Consider the following 17,828-nt stretch of genomic DNA (forward strand, 5'->3'; position numbering starts at 1 on the left):
AGCTTAAACTTTAAATTCAAAAAAAAAAAAAATAATTCAATAATATAAAAACCAAACAATTGACCAGTTGAAAATATGTTTACTTTTGTCAGACGGCACCTGTGTCCCTACAAAACTTTAGAGTCAATTAAGCAATCGATCAAATTGGAATTAAGCGAATTTATAAAAAACTGTCCGTCGTTGTCGCGTGGAGTGCAGAAGGCATATGATTTGGTATCCATCCAGTAGTAGAGTAATAGACAGGAAGTTTATGCAGTCAATGGTCATCATCAATTTAAAAGACCATTTGGCATATAAAGGGCTTGCAAGGAGAGCGCGATCTGTCCGTTAGAAATGTTTAGTTGCTTTCGGACAATAGATTAACGACGTTATCGGGCAGTCATAAATCATTTTATAATTTCATATGCCACTTTCGTATACTGCGTATACTTTAAAAAATTAGATTGATATAATCCGCAAAAAAATTCAATTTGTTTATATAAATAAAAATTTGTTACGAAACGGCACACGGTCACGGTGCGTGATAGATATATATTTCTGCTTGACCGCACAGTGCTCATCAGTAAATATGATAGATATGACTCAGAGTTAGTTAGTATACTATCTACATGTTCACAAAAAGCGTTATCAGAAGTGGGGCAGACCCTTGAGGAAAAACCAAACACAACAGCATTTGGCGATAATAACTGATTTTCCGTAAGGTTACGCCAACTATTTGGCTGCGTCACGTAGAATAAATCACATATAAATGGCAACAAGGCTAATTATGTTTATGTTGTTCTCTTTGCTGGTGGCCTTTTTTTTATTATGTCAATTGGTTGTATTAAGTGCGCAATCACCTGATAATTACGAATTTGACACTGCCCATAAACAGACTTGCTTGAATGCCTGAGGGATTGTAGACTGTGATCGCAGTCAAGTGGTTGTTAAATTTTAATCTAAAACAGAGACTTTGGCAACGCGATAATATACAGAAATAGAAATACAATGTATATAAAACATGTATATTGTTGGCAATTAAAATAACATTATGTACAGAACCTTACCCCATTTTATTGTCCTTAACAAGAGTTTGAAATTATAATCAATTAACAATCAAGTCGATTGTGCTCGGCCAGGAAATACCCTGGGCCACAAACGTATCCATTATATTGGCATACAATTATAGCGCTGTTGCCCGTTAATATTAATAGTGGGCACTTAAATATCTACTGTGTTTATTTGCCGATCTTTACAAACAAAATATTAATTAAATATATTTATATTTTTTAAGAAATTTGGTTTTCATATATAAATTATCTAAGTTTGTAGATATAGTTTTAGAATTTTAAAACATTTTCTGGTTAAAGGGCATAATTTGTGACGATACAATGGCCCCTTATCGAACGCAAATGGCAAACTTTGTGGCTTATACTGAAATCACAAGAAAAACAATCAACGATATATATACTTTAAGATGTTATAGCCAATTAACAATTATACAAGAATTAATCAATGCTTGGCACATAAAATGTGCTGATAAGACATATTCTATTAGATGATTACCTGTTAGTTGAGTTGGGTATATTTATTCATATGTTTCTGAAGGTACAATGATAAAATCATTATAATATACATTCCATGCCCTTTCTTGTTACTCACTCTCAAAACGTATACTGTCCTCTTCTTGGAACATTGCGTTGGCGTTTTCGCAGTTCACGCCGTACACGCGAGCCATTTCTTTACGTCATCGGCGTCGCACGCGTTTGCCAAGTGATCTTTTTGTTCTTTGGCTGATTAGCACATTGAACCAAACACAGAGAACGCCACCATAAGAAACCGACGAATTTGACGTAGCTCATCATCTGGTGTGTCCGTCAAAGACTATAAAATTTTAATTGACGCTTCATTTAGATTAATAATTTTTATTTTATTTAATTATTCATTTTTATTAATTAATGCTGCGTACAAAAATGGATCATTACTGACTATAACAAACACATGCACACGTATATGTACATTGTGTATACCCGAAATTGTCTGTGAGCGTTTTGGCACGTACTAGACAGATAATGGCTGACAACTTTGTCTTTTACAAGGAGCTCAATTGCTGACCCTTTGTTATTTATTTATTTTTTTTTTTTTAACTTGGGCAGATTAAAAGCAAAACTGGCTGTGCATTGTTATTGTTTCTGTGAAATGATTAAGAGTTTCCGATAAGCGTACTGCTAGTTCGTGGTGTGTGTAGCTGCTATCAATATACCCTTTCTTAAATGCTTGATATGTACTAAATACATATAACTGTGCATTGAGTCAGCTACCCGAACTCAGATCGCAGAATTTTCCGTCTTTGTACTTATTAAAAGATAAATTGAATATATATCTGCATGCTTAAGTTAAATATATTCTGGTTTTGTCTCTTTTCTTGATGTACATGAATGTCCAAGTTCAATTAAATAAAGTTCATTCACTGCTGACAGTCCCTGGGGTAAAATGTAGTTCAGTGAGGCTTTATGAACATTTACACTTGGAATAGTGATTGAATTCAGTCGATTTGAATGTGTATACTACTGTAGACATGTGTGTGTGTATCTCATTATGCAGCCAAACATAAAATAGGAAGACCTAAAAAGGCAAGGACAGCTGCTCTACTCATATAGACAACTTTCTCAAATTTTCAGTTAATGATTGTTCGAATGATTTGTGGTAAAGGCAATATTAAATTATTTTGTTCAATTGTTTTAATAATGAAAATCACAGGCAGTTTAAACGTGCTACTCTTTGTAACATACATAGACAAGATAGTAAAAAAGTTTTAAAAGTTTTCCGACTCTTTAAAATATATACAAAAAAAAATTTTTTTTTCTCTCCTTGATAAAGACTCTTCATACACTTTCACTTGTCCGCTCCCATTTGGTATGTATCTGCATTTATTTAACAGCCTGAAAGTATTCTTCTTTTTGCAGTTATAATAATTATATGAAATTACAAAGAATAAAATAACAGAAGGATATATAAATTGTTCTATTTGCTGGTATTTTAAATACGGCTTACTCGTTTTTACCACAGGTCTTCCTTATGATCTTACCAGCTATGTTATAAGTAGAAAGCGGGTGCATTTGTGAATTGGGTAATTCTTCAAGCAAAGCACCCATAAGCGTAAATATACCTTTGGCCTGGTGCATCAGGCTAAGCAGCGGATTTCTTGGGTTGACGCGCATGTTATTCATAACATAAACGCCTTTATTAAGGGGACAACTGAATGTATAATTGCTTTGTTTTAAGACACTTTCCTTGGCTGGCTTAAATAATGGTACGGCATTGAGAATACCTTGTATTGCGCATAATTTGGTGGTCACATTGTAAATGATACGTTTCTTTTCCTTAGGGCTCTGTTGTACAATTAACATTTTTGAGATGGGTGACAAAATAGGCTCGTTGATGGTGGTAGTTGATCCCACGCCGTTTTGATTGGAAAATGTCATGTTAACGATGAACCGTGGCCGATCGTCTGTCCAGTTCGTGTAAATAAAATTCACGTAGTAACAGCTCTAAATAGTCAAGCCCGTTATTAATGTCACTTGAAACGGATACGGATAGATACCTCTTTGCACTCGACTTCCATATAGATGGATAGTAATATCCATATTGTTACAAGCACAAATATGTCGGGTAATATGTGCATAGCCTTCTCGTATGTTAACAGATAACTAAATGAGCAGAGCCAGCAAGTGAGCCCTATACTTGTATTAAAATAAAATAAACTCCAAGCAATTATCAGACATCATTAGGGGGATATTATTATTTCGGCTAAAAACAAAGCAATTACTCCAAAAATAATATATTAAATTTGTGTGCCAACCGCAAAATTTCAATTAATTTCCGATGCACCCGCTTCGAACTAGTGGTATTTAGCACCTGAGATAGTTCGAGCTCATTTTCAGTGGAAGAGACTTCATCCGCCAAAATGAATCGAGTCATGAATATAGAGTGAGGCACTTGAATGTATGCGATGCGTTTCAACTCACCATCAAACCTGTTGAAAATATACGTAGTTACAAAGACGTAATTTTGTAAATGTATAAGAAATGTATCTTACGCCTCGTAACTGTACACAGTTGTATTTGCACCCATTCTAGTAAGAGTCTCAAGAAAGACATCATAGTAGAATTTCAGTAAATTCTCGTAGTTTTCTTCTAGTACGAACGTTGATACGCTCGTAAACAAAAATGATATAAGGTCGTGTATAACTGAATCATACTGCGCGGTTTGGAAATCGATTATTTTTAATTGCGTCGGCTTGCCAGATTTATCTGTGGGAGTTTTTTTTAGGAGAATTGTTGAATGAATCTATATCGTTAAATGCTTTATACACTTACTTACCATATTTGAAGATTAGGTTCATTGTCCAGAAATCTGAGTGGATTACACTATTAAATGCATTATCTTCGATGGGCGGTGCTGCTAGAAACCTAAAGAATTCAGTTGACAGCTTTTTAACATGCGCTATCACTGTCTGATCGTTGCCAGTTGCTTCCGCAATATCCACTAATGTTTCCGCTATCATCGTTGCTTTCGTTTCCGGCGCGGCTGCATGCCAATCGAACTTGTGAAAGAACGGTCTAAGTTCCATTTCAAATACATTAGGGTTCTTCAATCGTAGAGCAATAGTCAGAGCATGGAATTGCGCCATATACCTTAGCACCACATGTGTATGGAGCAAATCAAAAGGCTTTAACCTCTGTCCCGGCACGTAGTTGCTGTCCCGCAGATCCTCCAACACCAATATTGCGTCCTTATCCACAACGTTTGCGTTTGGGATAAGGGATATGCGTGAGCCAAAATACTGCGCAAAGCCATCAAATTGTGCGTCTTTGGGTGTGCCTGCCTCCTCCTGTAAAGTGGTCAATGCAGGTGCTAATCTCTCGTAAATTGCAATTTCTGCCAAACAGGTGCGTTCGGGCTGTATAAATTGCCACTGTTTTGGGTCTGTGGGTGGCACTTTCGCTACAAACCGCTTAGCAAACAGCTTACCGTCGGGGCACTTTATTTGGGCTCGAATGGATATTAAAACACTGCCATAATTATCACCCGGCTGTGTTAAGCTTTCTACTTCATACGAATAGAGGCTACCGCCATTAAGTGCTGGCTCAATTACTTGACCCAACTGTTGAATTACTGGCAGGTTATTCATTCTGATGAGTTCCACGTAGCGTCTTACTCTAAGCTAGCGCGCTATTGATGTATACATAAAATAGAACGGTTGGGGTCTGAAACATACACAATACGCTAGACTTTTTGGCTATCGCTCAGATAACGTTTGTTTGTAGCAATCTTTTAAACTGATAAAGACTCATTCTCTTTCTTGCTCTCTCGCTTTTATTTTCGCCATGTGCTAACCAGATAATATAAGCAGAAGCCAGAAGTTCCCGGCAGTCGAAACAAAATGCATGCTTATATTCAGTTTAGTCTGTCCTTAAGTAAGAATATTAATAAACATGAAATTCTGGATGTACTTACGACAGAGGCTTGGGTCTTTGTTGATTGATTGGGATCTATATCTGGCAACACTATTCTTGGTCAAAATTCATAAGGAAATGGTATCCTCAAATATCCTATATAGACATAGGTCAATATTTCCTACCTCTATAAATCTCAAATCTCGTCTGATTTTCATAAGATTTTGCTTTTTGTTCATGGTTTGCCCTTTTAATCATTTTGGCATCTAAATCTGCCGAACCTATTCTAGGTCAAAATTCATGTAAAGGTGGTACCCTCAAATCTTATACAGACAAAGCTAAAAATCCCGTCAATATTTCCCACCCCCATAACTCGGTCAAATCTCATCTGATCGGTTCAAACTCATTTTTTATATAGATTTCTTATAGAATTTTGTTGGTATTAGTGGCAATATTCTAAAACTAATAGACTTATCTTGCGCTACGGAGAGCATATAAGGAGAAATAAGAATTTTAAGGATGCCGAAATAAAATGCATACATATATTTAGTCAAATATGTTAAACGCTTTAGCCAACCTTAAAATTTCACCAATTTTAAGCAGTATTTTTTCACCTCCTCTGTTTTTAGTTAAAACCGTCAAATCAACATCCTTGTAATCGCTTGGAAGCGTGTTGTTGTCGGCCAAAAGTACCTTCGTCATGAAGAGAGCATGTGGCACCTGTATATGCGCCACACGTTGAACTTCCTTGAGAAAACTGTAAGTAAATATTTTTGCTATTATATACAAACTGATATCAATGCTAACAAAAGATTATACAAAGGCTTACATTTAAAACACAGTTTTAGAAAGCTAAAATCTATTCTATTAATCTTGATTCAACTTTGAAAATGATTTGCAATTTTTTCGTTGATAACCATGATATCAACCAAAACCTTGAGCACATATTTTGACCGTCTTATCGCCTGTTACGTAATGGGGAAAAGACAGTTAACTACTTATGTTATCAACATTGTTTTAGTTTCATAAAAGTTCTCTGTTCTGATGTAAGAATAATAATTAATATGAAATTTTGATCTACTTACGCCTCATAGCTATAGCTTTTTGTATCCACTTTCACGGTATGCAATGACTGAATGAATGCTTCGTAGTATATGCGTAGAAAATTATAATAGTTTTCCTCCAACACCAACGTATCTACAGTATACAGATATTAATATGCATTTTGAGCATTCTTTTATAATTGTTGTTATTAATATAAACTGACCTACACTTGACAACAATAAAAAGATTAGGTCGTGGACCACCGACTCGTATTGGGCAATTTGAAAGTCTACAATTTTAAGCTTAGCGGGAAGGCCGACATCATCTAAATCAAATTCAATAATTAACGAGCTCAGCTAATATCTTTTTTCAAAATGTTTCTTACCATATTTGACCATCATGTTATTTATCCATAAGTCCATATGAACTAAAGAAAAATTTAAGTGTATTACAATTACTGTGTCTTTCGATATACAGAGAATAAAATATGACATTTATGGAAAGTAAACCACCCCACCTACAGAAGTCCAAGGTCCATTCTCTACATGTTTAGTTGCCTGAAAAGCATCAAAGATGTCCAGCAATTCTTTTACGCGTTGATAAACGCCGTCATCATCCTTGCAGACATCCTTAACGTCATTTAAAGTTTCCTCGTTTAACACATCTTTGGTATCAGGTCCCATATTGTCACCCATATTAAATTTTTTGAAATACGGCAGCACATTTTGTTCAAAAACTTTTGGTTTTTTTAGACGCAGGGCAAGGGGCAAGGCGTGGAACTGCGCCATGTAATGCAATATGAGAACCGTATGCTGCAGATCGTACGGCTTGTGCCTATTGCCAGGCTTATAACCACGTGCCGTTAAGTTTTCCTGCACCAGAACTGCGTCTCTGTCAAGTTTGTTGGTTTCCGTGCTGAGTGAGATACGCGAACCAAAGTAACGTGGAAAGCCATCAAAGAGATGGATTGGCAGTACGCCGGATTCAAGCTGTAGCTTTTCGAGCTCCGGTACCAAATACTTGTAGACGGCATTTTCCGTAATGCATGTCCGTTCGGGTTGGAAAATTTGCCAATACAAATCATTAGTAAGTGGCGGTAACTTTGCAATTAGTGGCAAATCCTCAATGATGTCATTCGATTGTTTAACTTTCGCATTGATCGCTAGCATAATACTTCCATAATTATCACCGGGCTTAGTCAGGTAGCGGCTTTCGTAGGTTTCAAGTGTGGCGCCCTTCAAATGCGGCTCAATCACTTTGTGCAAATCTGTAATTTCGGGTACTTCTCCCATTATTTAGGTGTGCTTTGCGGTTACACTGACGTGCAGTGACTGAATGAAATCGGAAAGTAGAGCCCACACTGCTTTTCATGCTCGTATAAGAACACACACACATGGTTATGTAGATAATAACAAATAATTGTACAATTACTGATAGTATGACTATTTGCATGTGTGGGTCATAATAGACTAAAAAAAATTTACTCAAGTGGCGTAGATAACATGAATTGTAGACGAACTATTTTCATTTCTGGCTGTGTTCACTTCAACAAGTGCTCCCTGAATAAACACAACGTTTTTGATTCGAATCTTTTCATGATTAACTGAATTGTGTATGTCTGGTATCAGTTGAATAAGTCAATCAGTTGCGACAGTGCCGACAATAACAACAATCAGAACTAGCAACAAGTGTATATCTTCTTTCCTCCGTTTCGCTCTGTACATTAACAGTAATATGGCGTCTATACCAAATAACTTTTATTTATAATCAATTACATGTTCATGTTAATTATGGCATGAACATTTATTGCATTGAATGAACATTAATAAACGAAATTTTTGATTTTGGCGGCATTTCGTTTTTAAATGCATGCAATACGGTCACACGGCTTGCCAGTCACACACACGTAGGGACGCATTTACACTTATCGATATATCGACTGGAAAAATAAAAACAATCTTCTCGTTTGTTTGTATATACATTCAATTGCAAAGTATTTTGATTAAGAATAACTAAAATGGATAATTTTATGGCCGCCATTCAACAGGCCGCACTGCAGCAGCACATCTGCAATGCAGCCAACCTGATGGGCATGCAGTTGCCTTTACCACTTGGACAGCATATGAATTTCGTTGGCGGTGGCTACGGATATGGGCGATCAGAAGAAGCATCATCTCACCCTCAAAATGATACAGAGGACCCGAATGACGAAGATGCAGATGATGATGAGCAAACTCGCACATTGTTTTGTAATAACCTGGATGAACGCGTAACAGAGGAAATACTCTATGAAGTATTTCTGCAAGCAGGTCCCATAGAAAGCGCGCGTATACCACTGGATAATACTGGACGTCAGCGTAATTTTGGATTTGTTACTTATCAGCACAAATGTGCAGTGCCCTTTGCAATGGAGCTCTATCAAGGACTTGAACTATTTCAAAAGAAAGTACTAATCCGGCAGCAATGCCCAGATAAACCTAAGGTACCATTTATAAGGCAAGAAAGGACACGCAATCCGTTTTCTCAAGGGTTTGCCTCACCCGCTCCACCAATCAACGACCACGCTGGTCCACGTAATGCTCGTCACAGTATGCTTGAATGTACCGCTGGCGTCCAAAGCAAATACAATAGAGATTTACGGCGCCGCAGCGACAGTGCCGTCATGGACCGCAAACGGCCAAGACCACATCAGCAGCAACAACACAACAACAGTGGCGGCAATCGAAGGTCTGATCAGCGATATATCAACGGAAAGAGATTACTGTAGTGCGCAATAAATTGCTTAAAGTTCGTGTTTTTTTTTTTTTATAGTCTTGAATATACAAAGGCGTAAATGTAGTATCTAGGATCTATTGCGTTCAAAGCATGTCATGATTAAGATTATAGGCTTTTGTTTTCACTGTACATCTCAAATCATTAAAATAGGGTAACCTTTATATACATATATTCGTGTAAATTAAGAGATTAACGGGTAATGCTTCTCAGTGTCTTTTCCACATTTCGATATGTTCGCGGTGGTATTACCTCTAACAGTAATCGCTGGTAGCTTCCGTGCTCTGACAAAGCACGGAACAATGACTTGGCATAGCTGCGTGTTTCGAGGCTGCCTTCAAGTAGAAGATTTGCACCAACCATAAAGAATTTGTCGCGACTTTCGCGTCCCATCGAGTAGATGCGATCGCAGCCTAAGCGTTCGACTAGTCTAAACAGCAGTTTCGCAGTCGTCGTCCGAACTATGGCATTCTGGTGCTGAGCACCTTTGCTTGTCAATATGTTGAGTACCTTCGGAGGTTGCACGTTATCCACTAAAGACTCCAAGGCTCGGGTGGCATCTGCACGCAGGAAACGATTTGTGTCTGCTGTGCGGTGCAACAACGCACAGACCAGGTCATCGCACTCAATCTCCAATGATTTGCATTTCAGGGTAAATAACTCTGTTGCGGCCTGACAGGCTGCACGGGCAACCTGTGAGCGTAAATTGCGTACGGAGCGAGTAAGTTGGATGCATGTCATATGCATATGGCTGTCCAAGAAATCTGCATGGTGGCGAATCAGACGCACCATATACTTCAGACCTGTTATGTTCACTTCCCAGTTATTCGAGTCAAGCTGATCAAGCGTCTTTATTAGGGCTTCCCGTGGCTTCTCAAAGCGTGACATATGCGGCGGAAACAATTCCGTCGGTGATATCTTAATGGCCTGTTTTACAGGGGAGACGCGACGCTGGCCACGCAGAAGATATGAAGTCTTCGACTTTTGTTTTAGCGAAGTATGCTGTGATTTTGGAGCCAACCTGCTATTGTCAGGATGGGAACCGGTCTGAGAGCTGTTATCGGTTGCGGTGCTACTGATGTCCAGCGAACCTTGCTTAGAAGCGGGTCTTCGGCCATAGAGCGAGTCCAACGAGATACTACGTGAGTGTATGGCTCTATCATCGTGCGTGATTTCATCCTTTTTGCTGGATGAAGCTCGCGATAAAGATGCGAGGAATGTTTCATTGTCTGTTGATAATTCTGACAATTGTTTTATGGGCGGCGACTTTACGGCTGTTGTTTGCAGCTCGTTCTGGAGCTCCTCAACCACTACGAAACTATTGTTGCTATCAATCTCCTCTTCAATGGCCAAGGATTTAATTGACTGCGCACGTGACATTTGTGGTGTGGCATCTTCAAGCTGTGTCTTAATGCTTTCTGTTTTGCTCTGCAGGCTGTTAACGCTTTCGTTCCGTTTTAATGTGGCCTCCTGAAAGGGTGGCTCCGTCTCTTCTTCTATGTCGTCTACCACGAGCTCCCCAAATTGTTGCTCTAACTCGTCCCGGCCATTGGAGTGTTGCACATTTGGTTTGTCCACTTCGGTTGATTTAGCCGAGGCAGTTGACTTTTGCGAATAGCTGGTTGACCTAACGGACAGAGGAGAACCTTCTGATTGATGCGGCCCGGATGTTACTGCGGTTACCTGCACTGCGGTGGACGTTGTATGTTCATGTGCTGGTTCGACCTTAACACTGTGGAAGAAATTATAATTAGTTGGGAATTCACAGTGTATATGCATCAATAACACCCATAAAAACTTACAGCTCAGTTTCTAAAAGAACCTCATTCACTAAAGTTTTATCAACTGTTTGTGGTGTGTCGAGCACTTGCCACGTCACATTATCAGGACTTTTATCAATTTTCATCGATTTTCTATGCTTGGCGTGAGAGCTACAGCACAGGCAGAGGCAGCGATCAAAAGGTGTCAGCCTCTGTTGCGCCGCAATCGCTTTTCCTCGTATATATTCCTTAACTGTGTGAAATGTAGTGCGAAATAGCCCAAGTAAAATAGCGGGTTGACCGCTACAGTAAAAGGCATTTTGCATTTTACTAAACTGAATCCTTTTGCTAGTCTCTAATACACACTCTAATTAGAGAAATACATTTTGTCGCTGAACTTGATTAAACTTATTAAATTTGACACTAGCCGGAGGACTGTCTGACCACTTGAAGCCGTAACGCCACTTTGCAAACTGTTTGCAATGTTCGTAGAATATCAGGTTGACCACTTCTCCGGCCGCACTAAATGGAAAGAAAAACCGAATCCACAACTATGTAAGCGGTCTTTATTTCCATTTCAGGAAAACACAACACAACTAAAGTTGCAAATGTAAAACAGGACATTGCTTTTTCCCCAGTAAACAATGCCCACACATACACACATATAAGAAAGCCCCTGCCCATCGCATGGGGCACCCCAGAATATATACTAAGGCTAACAAGCGATGGCGACGACGAAGGTGGGAAGCTAGCCATTGGTCTGCGTAGCACTGGTGGTATTTTCAGGTTGACTTTGTGCTTTTAATCGAGCGCCTTCTTAGTCATGTTCGGGCTACTTCGTGTAATTGTCGGAGACGTCCAATGTAAAGCAAACTAACTCGAACCAATTCGACACTTGGGTACCCTTGTGCATATTTATGTTTAAAATAAATTCAGTAACCCATATAGCTTAAAATATGCAATTTAATTGATTATCTTTCAAAAACGAAACAGGAATTTAATCTTAAAGCAAGAAAAAAAAATAAATTTTTTGTAAAGGATAGCTTGAAAACTCTTACAAATAAATGCCAAAATATATAACTTAGTAGATTGTGACGTGCTGTAACAAAGGGAGTGGGCCGCAGCTACTTGTAGTGGTCATTTGAAGGTTCGTCAGCAGCCCCCACGGGTATATTGGCCATCCTGTACCTACTCCATAAATGTCCCTGATGAATGCTTCATCGCGCATTTAAATTATTTAGGTTAAATAACGAAATTGTTGGGCTTTTATATGCTACCTTTAAGGCGCCAATATTGTTTGGGGATAGGTGGCCAATTTTTGGGGTCATAGGTACAACAAATAAATTTGCTAGCCGGCAGTTTTTGGTTTAAGGAGTGACGGAACTACCTTCCTATTAACATTTGTATAAAATAAGACTAAGTATTTTATAATATAGAATTATAATATACTGGGTTAAACTGCTGTAAGTTTTTGTTACCTGGTTTTAGGTATATTGTCTTTGTGCACATTATGTTAAGTTGTGTCAGGAAAAGATTTTTTAACTTACTTGAAATTACCCAAGATTTCAGCATCTTTATTCACCGCTGTATCTGATTGGCTATTGATATCCGGTTTTTTAGTTTCCTTTTGTTTCGAATTTGCTTTTGTAGAAAAAAAGAAAATATATATATAAATATATGATACATAAACTTAATTTGAATTATTGTTATTCACCTTGAGATTGACTGCAATTATCCGTCCAGTTTTGCTGTGCAAAAGTGTGCTGCGAACTGTTTGGCTTCTTAGGTACCTGTTGAATATGCCTGTGATTTTTTTGTAGATCATCGTTTACTTTTGAGATCTTCGTATCTTCGAAACTATATGGATATGGAGTTCGCTGTATGTTGCGCATAAAATTGCTAATGAAGTCCGTTTGCCGCCTCATAGCCGGAAATCTGGGAGTAGATGCTTTAGTATAATAATTTGGATTCTATTCGTTGCACTTACCGGGAATTTTGTCTTGTCAAACGCCTGTTTATGCCCCCATTGCAGGTTGTCAGCTGTATAAAACTACTACTACCACTTCCGCTACCACTACTGCAGGATGTTGTCGTACTGTCCGTGCTTCTTCCGTCCACTGAAGATTCAGAGCATGCTTTGGTTACCACACGACGCTCCAAGCAGTTTACTTGAATGATAACAAGATTATGTGTATAATGCCTATTAATTGTTTATGGGTTTCCAAGGACTTACCATGCTTACCACTAGTGCCATAGATTTTTTTTTGAAAAAAGTCCTGATAGCACAATATTGGCAATAAAAGTACTTATAGTAAATGCATATTTTAAATGATAAAAAAAAAAGTGATGGAGCAGTAACTGACTAAGGTACAGGAAACTCACATTGGAGGCTCTAGACATGTCCAACGCTTCGGGTGGTGAATGGAATGAATGTCGATGCAAGTTCTCATCTGCGTTACAGCTAATTGAAAAATATTTAAACAATGTTAAATACTTGTACATATTGCTCAGAATATTGAGAAAAATCAATTAACCTATGATTATTTATTCCGGTGACTTCCTCATCTGCATTGTCTTGCATACGTTTTTTGTTAGCCAAATGTTGACGTCGCCTTTTGACTGCATTTGGAGAGGCAGAGCCTTCTCCCAACGCAATCCAATCCATATCTGCGCCAAAACGTGAGATACCAGTCTGTTCTGTTTTATAAAATGTGTACAGAACGGATCCATCAGGGGTAATGAGGGGTAATTGGAGGCGGGACAGACGCATTTTCACAGCCTTGAGCAGAGCAGATCCCGATTCGATATCATCAGTTATCTCAGCAACAATTTGTAAAATCTGGTCCACTGAAGAAATATCCGCAAGCACAGCAAATACCTCCAAAGCCGCCTGACGTACCCGACGCTTTCTATTAAGTGCAGCATAGGTCATCTGTGCTGCCAGGATGTTGATGTCGAAACATGTGCCGGGAAATGACATCAAGGAGTAGATAGACATTTGCAAAGCGTGATCACGAAACTACCGTACAATATTGTTAAACAACAATCGTAGCAAGTATTTAAGTCAATATATCACCTTTGAGCTCTTGGCATGTAGATACTCAGGCGCCGTTAATTTGGCGACAATTGTCCCTGCAGGCAGGCGCTGCATAAGTGCCTTGCACACACGGTTTGCACCTGCGTTGCCCTGACGACACAGTCCCGAGAGTATCTGTGGCGTACGCTCTTCCAAGTTGTCCAACGGCAGGCGTGAAATCAAATTTACCAAGACTTCGCGCTTAAGCTCAGCCACCTCGAAATTTCGCTCCGAAGAGAGTAAAGTGCGCAGCAGACTATCCAAATAGGGCTGCACCAGCACCAGGTTGGATGATGAGCTTAGTGCGACTTCAAGTTGAGCTATGCCCTGTAAACGATTGCGCCAGTCCTGTAGGGAGGAAAATATTGAATAAATGGTTTCGTTTATTATGGCAAATATTTTATGGCCGAGTGGTGAGTCATTTCAATAATTGCAGTTGGGGTCCATTGTTTCTGCTAAATACAACTGGAGTAAGCCGGCAACGATAACGTCGCTTAAAATAATTTCCTGACTGCCTCATGCTCTATAAAATGTTTTTATTCGCGCCTTTTTGTATTCTGTACGCGGTATAATTTTTGTTAATGTTTTATTATTTTTGTGCCAGTGCTGACCCAGTTTTTGGCACGCTCTGTGCCCCACTCTATCCCATGCCAAGCATTGCTGCGTCTCCATCAGCCTGGGCCCAATGTATATTTTGCTATTTTATCGTCCCTTATGCATGCTGTTACTATGTTATTGTTGTTTTTCTCGCTTCTCGCTAGAAATATCGCGTGCATTTAAATGATTGGTCTGCAGGAGCACAATACATAGCATGCACCACAGCTAAAGCTCTTAAGTTTTTTTGCGAGGTGCCAGATGTGAGTTATACTGTGTTATGAGTTAAGTGATCCTAAGGATTTAATTTTCATTGCAATACGAAATTGTAGAGGCGTAAAATCAAAATTATTTAAAAAAAAAAACAAACAACAAAAAAAAAAACAAAAAGCTGTCACATTCATAGAACCAAAACTTGATTAAAAACTTTGACGGAAAACTCACTCATAAGTTCCACGTAAAAATGTGGGGCATTTGAATTGTTAACGTCAAAAATTAATAGGTCATTGGTACACGCGGGGGTGCACACACAGGAGCCCTATCACCGGCTTGAATGGTTCTGCTATTAATATGTGTGTGTGGTGGACGTCCCATTCCTGCCGGAGTTTTCATTTGGCCAGTAAAAGCAATGTATATGAGTTATATGAAATTGAGGCAATGCGTGTCGTGTACATAATAAGTTTTGGGTGGCTGCCATTATGAAGGAAATTGTGAACGCATATGAAACTGTATATATCCTAGTGACCCAGTTAGCGTATGAAGCGGCGACTGGCATTAAGAATAGCGTGCGTTTAATATAATTTTTTTAATTTATGCATATCTACGAAAAAATGTAATGCATCTTACTTGCACTAGTTGAATTTGGCTACTTACTCCTGACCGCAAGTCCACTATTGTTTTGTGGTTGACAATGTCCAGGTCCTCCCAGCTGTTTGGCGTAGCTGCTGGTTTTGTTTGCAAACCAGATCCCGCTGCAGTAGAAATAACTGGGGTGATGCTATCACTTCCCTGTAAAGAGCGCGGTGAGGGATCTGGATCACGCTGCAGATTATGCAGAACTTCTATTTCTTTGTGTGGTACTTTAGGACTGGCAGTATTACTGCCAGCAGGACTGATGCTACTGCTGCGGTAGACAGGAGAGTAGGATACGTCCCGCTTTGGCGATGTATAGGAGCTAGTTTTGTTATGTGTTGGCCTTGCCTGTTCCTTACTTGGCTGTGGCGACTGAGCACTTCGAGCACGGGGCAAAGGCTTCGTATTATCAATTGGAATCTCTAAGGTCAAAACTGTCATTTTGTTACTGCCTGCCGGAGTTAAATTATTGTCTGCGTGTTGTCCCTCTAACAGTGATGCCGAAGATGCTGTCTCATTAGGCGGCAATGAGCCAAGGCTGAGTCTGCTGTAGATTGGCATCGTACTTTCGATATTGTTCGTTGAGGAAGTCGCATCGCTGTCGGGTGTACGCATTTTGACAACTTCTCCACCAAAAGTAACACGTTTCAAGTTGCGGAACGGCGTGTTGAGATTAGTTTCATTCTGCGTCATTTCTTCCATTTCTGAATCGCTAATTATCTGGAGTATGCCCGCGTCCATTTCCCGTGGAGACTGGGGAGCACCAAATGGACGACACACAAGCTCTGATGTATCTATAATGGGGCTATCCGTATCCTCGGTCTCGGTTTCCGCCTCGAGAATTCGCATGGTGAGCGTATCATCGTTGATTTGTATTTCCGTTTCCATTATAACCTTTCCTTTTTCTGAATGTAGAGATACCTTTGGCTCATGTGAAATACTGCTGCTACGCCAAATGTGCTCTCGAGGCAAGGCCCTCCAAGCGCCGGCACTGGTCATGGAGCCATCCGTACGAAGAGGCTTGTTTGATATTCCATATACTTTACATAGTTGGTTATAGAGCGACAAGGCATCCACTCCGTCCACTTCTTCTAAATAACTTTCAATCTCTTCCGCCCCCAACAGTTCACTTATTTTGGCCAACACCTTCAGAGTAATCTCCTGTTGTGTTTGTTGGAGCTGCAAGCGCTGCACTAGTCGCTTAATGGTGTGCTTCACTATGAAATGACTTTGTGGCGTGTGCAAAATCGATTGTAGTAATGGCGGAAGTGAAAGCAAAACCCCGCAGCTGAGGCGCTCATCAAAGGTTGGCTGCTGGGCTAGTCCAGTGTCCAAAATCTGCAGCATGACCATTTCCGTTCCGCCTGTCTCCGAGAGATAGACACGCAAGCAGTCCAGTGCACCTTTTCGAACAGTGGGCGCCTGGTGTCCGAGATTTTTTATTAAATCAATTAAAAAATGCATACTATGCTTGTCAGCTTTTGATCCCATTATGACCAAAACGTCGAGGAGAACGCGTAATGCATGTTGCCGCACCTGCCATTCGGGATCCTGCAACCGTTCGTGGAATTCGGCAAACATGGTGGCCGGGCAAATTGTTTCCGGCAATCGACGCGTACGTAAAACATGCTCCCACAATGGGGTAAGCTGGACAGCAGTCACCGTTTGCTCGTGGCGACGTTGCATTTTAGTTGGGCAGATAGTGATGTGCGAGTCCGCGCTGGTGCTTGACTGATTGTTGTTGTTATCCTTGTCCTCGCCAATGACATTGTTTGTGCCGCTTATGTGATGAATGACATTCTCATTGGTGTCGCTATTGCCATTAGTCGGCCGCGTTGCATTAGCCGAGCTATTATTTCGCTCGAAAAAGCGCTGAAAGAACATGACGAGCTGCGGTTCTTCGTTTTTTTTTTTCTGTTGTTGCTGCAATTATCTAACTAGTCGAATTGAATGCCTTTCTTCACTTGATTTTAATTTATAACTGTCACGCACGCTTGCATCCGGTGCGGGGGCTTCTATGACTCGTATTTACATTTATTTCAATGCCATTTTTGTTTTGGCTTTCGGAAATAAGTATTTCACTACTGGTCTTTTCCAGTTGCTAGAAACGACTGCAGCCCTTAGCTCCTTGAAACTGGTTTTTGTAGCAAGTTGGCTAACTTCACAAGTGCCACAGCTCGGGAAATTACTCCCGTATTTTCGACAAAGGGAATGCGCAAGTCACAAATCCTCTCCCAAAACAGCTGCGCGAACTTAAAGTGCAAACTTATAAACAACAAGAACTTTTGGCAA

The 17,828-nt window shown here is 39.7% G+C and overlaps 5 protein-coding genes and 1 long non-coding RNA gene across 9 annotated transcripts; 1 reads left to right on the forward strand and 5 right to left on the reverse strand.

The window, feature by feature from the left end:
- Positions 1-959: 959 nt before the first annotated feature.
- On the reverse strand, positions 960-2,304 carry LOC26530395 (uncharacterized). Of its 2 annotated transcripts, XR_011416698.1 has the most exons (4): positions 2,042-2,297; positions 1,642-1,863; positions 1,546-1,581; positions 979-1,413 (listed from the first exon to the last, which is right to left on the reverse strand). It is a non-coding gene; the product is annotated as an uncharacterized lncRNA (long non-coding RNA). The 2 variants fall into 2 exon arrangements; XR_001449707.3 differs by having other exon boundaries at positions 960-1,413; positions 1,642-2,304.
- A 621-nt stretch (positions 2,305-2,925) lies between these two features.
- Positions 2,926-3,604, reverse strand: ovm (oven mitt). The gene is made up of 2 exons (XM_002059085.3): positions 3,584-3,604; positions 2,926-3,530 (listed from the first exon to the last, which is right to left on the reverse strand). Exons 1-2 carry the CDS (start codon positions 3,602-3,604, stop codon positions 3,030-3,032), a joined length of 522 nt encoding a protein of 173 aa, XP_002059121.2. The 3' UTR covers positions 2,926-3,029.
- Positions 3,605-3,753: 149 nt separating this feature from the next.
- On the reverse strand, positions 3,754-5,964 carry LOC6635654 (uncharacterized). 2 transcript variants are annotated; one of them, XM_070209270.1, is made up of 4 exons: positions 4,677-5,964; positions 4,363-4,601; positions 4,079-4,292; positions 3,754-4,015 (listed from the first exon to the last, which is right to left on the reverse strand). In XM_070209270.1, exons 1-4 carry the CDS (start codon positions 5,171-5,173, stop codon positions 3,805-3,807), a joined length of 1,161 nt encoding a protein of 386 aa, XP_070065371.1. In that variant the 5' UTR covers positions 5,174-5,964; the 3' UTR covers positions 3,754-3,804. The 2 variants fall into 2 exon arrangements, with proteins under 2 accessions (XP_070065371.1, XP_032294677.1); XM_032438786.2 differs by having other exon boundaries at positions 4,363-5,964.
- A 2-nt stretch (positions 5,965-5,966) lies between these two features.
- On the reverse strand, positions 5,967-7,822 carry LOC6635655 (uncharacterized). Its single transcript, XM_002059087.4, has 5 exons — positions 7,000-7,822; positions 6,868-6,909; positions 6,706-6,807; positions 6,524-6,635; positions 5,967-6,195 (listed from the first exon to the last, which is right to left on the reverse strand). Exons 1-5 carry the CDS (start codon positions 7,772-7,774, stop codon positions 5,985-5,987), a joined length of 1,242 nt encoding a protein of 413 aa, XP_002059123.1. The 5' UTR covers positions 7,775-7,822; the 3' UTR covers positions 5,967-5,984.
- A 677-nt stretch (positions 7,823-8,499) lies between these two features.
- Positions 8,500-9,272, forward strand: LOC6635656 (RNA-binding protein 7). The gene has a single exon (XM_002059088.4). The coding sequence runs from the start codon at positions 8,500-8,502 to the stop codon at positions 9,247-9,249; it is 750 nt and encodes a 249-aa protein (XP_002059124.1). The 3' UTR covers positions 9,250-9,272.
- Positions 9,261-17,731, reverse strand: LOC6635658 (TOG array regulator of axonemal microtubules protein 1). 2 transcript variants are annotated; one of them, XM_032438774.2, is made up of 9 exons: positions 15,558-17,666; positions 14,091-14,438; positions 13,549-14,033; positions 13,397-13,475; positions 13,248-13,290; positions 13,002-13,182; positions 12,729-12,949; positions 12,562-12,655; positions 9,261-10,986 (listed from the first exon to the last, which is right to left on the reverse strand). In XM_032438774.2, exons 1-9 carry the CDS (start codon positions 17,418-17,420, stop codon positions 9,447-9,449), a joined length of 4,854 nt encoding a protein of 1,617 aa, XP_032294665.1. In that variant the 5' UTR covers positions 17,421-17,666; the 3' UTR covers positions 9,261-9,446. The 2 variants fall into 2 exon arrangements, with proteins under 2 accessions (XP_032294665.1, XP_032294666.1); XM_032438775.2 differs by lacking the exons at positions 9,261-10,986; positions 12,562-12,655; positions 12,729-12,949 and having other exon boundaries at positions 13,041-13,182; positions 13,248-13,319; positions 15,558-17,731.
- Positions 17,732-17,828: the final 97 nt, after the last annotated feature.

This window comes from Drosophila virilis, chromosome 4 (genome assembly GCF_030788295.1).
Source record: "Drosophila virilis strain 15010-1051.87 chromosome 4, Dvir_AGI_RSII-ME, whole genome shotgun sequence".
In the NCBI taxonomy this organism is placed as follows: Eukaryota; Metazoa; Arthropoda; class Insecta; order Diptera; family Drosophilidae; genus Drosophila; species Drosophila virilis.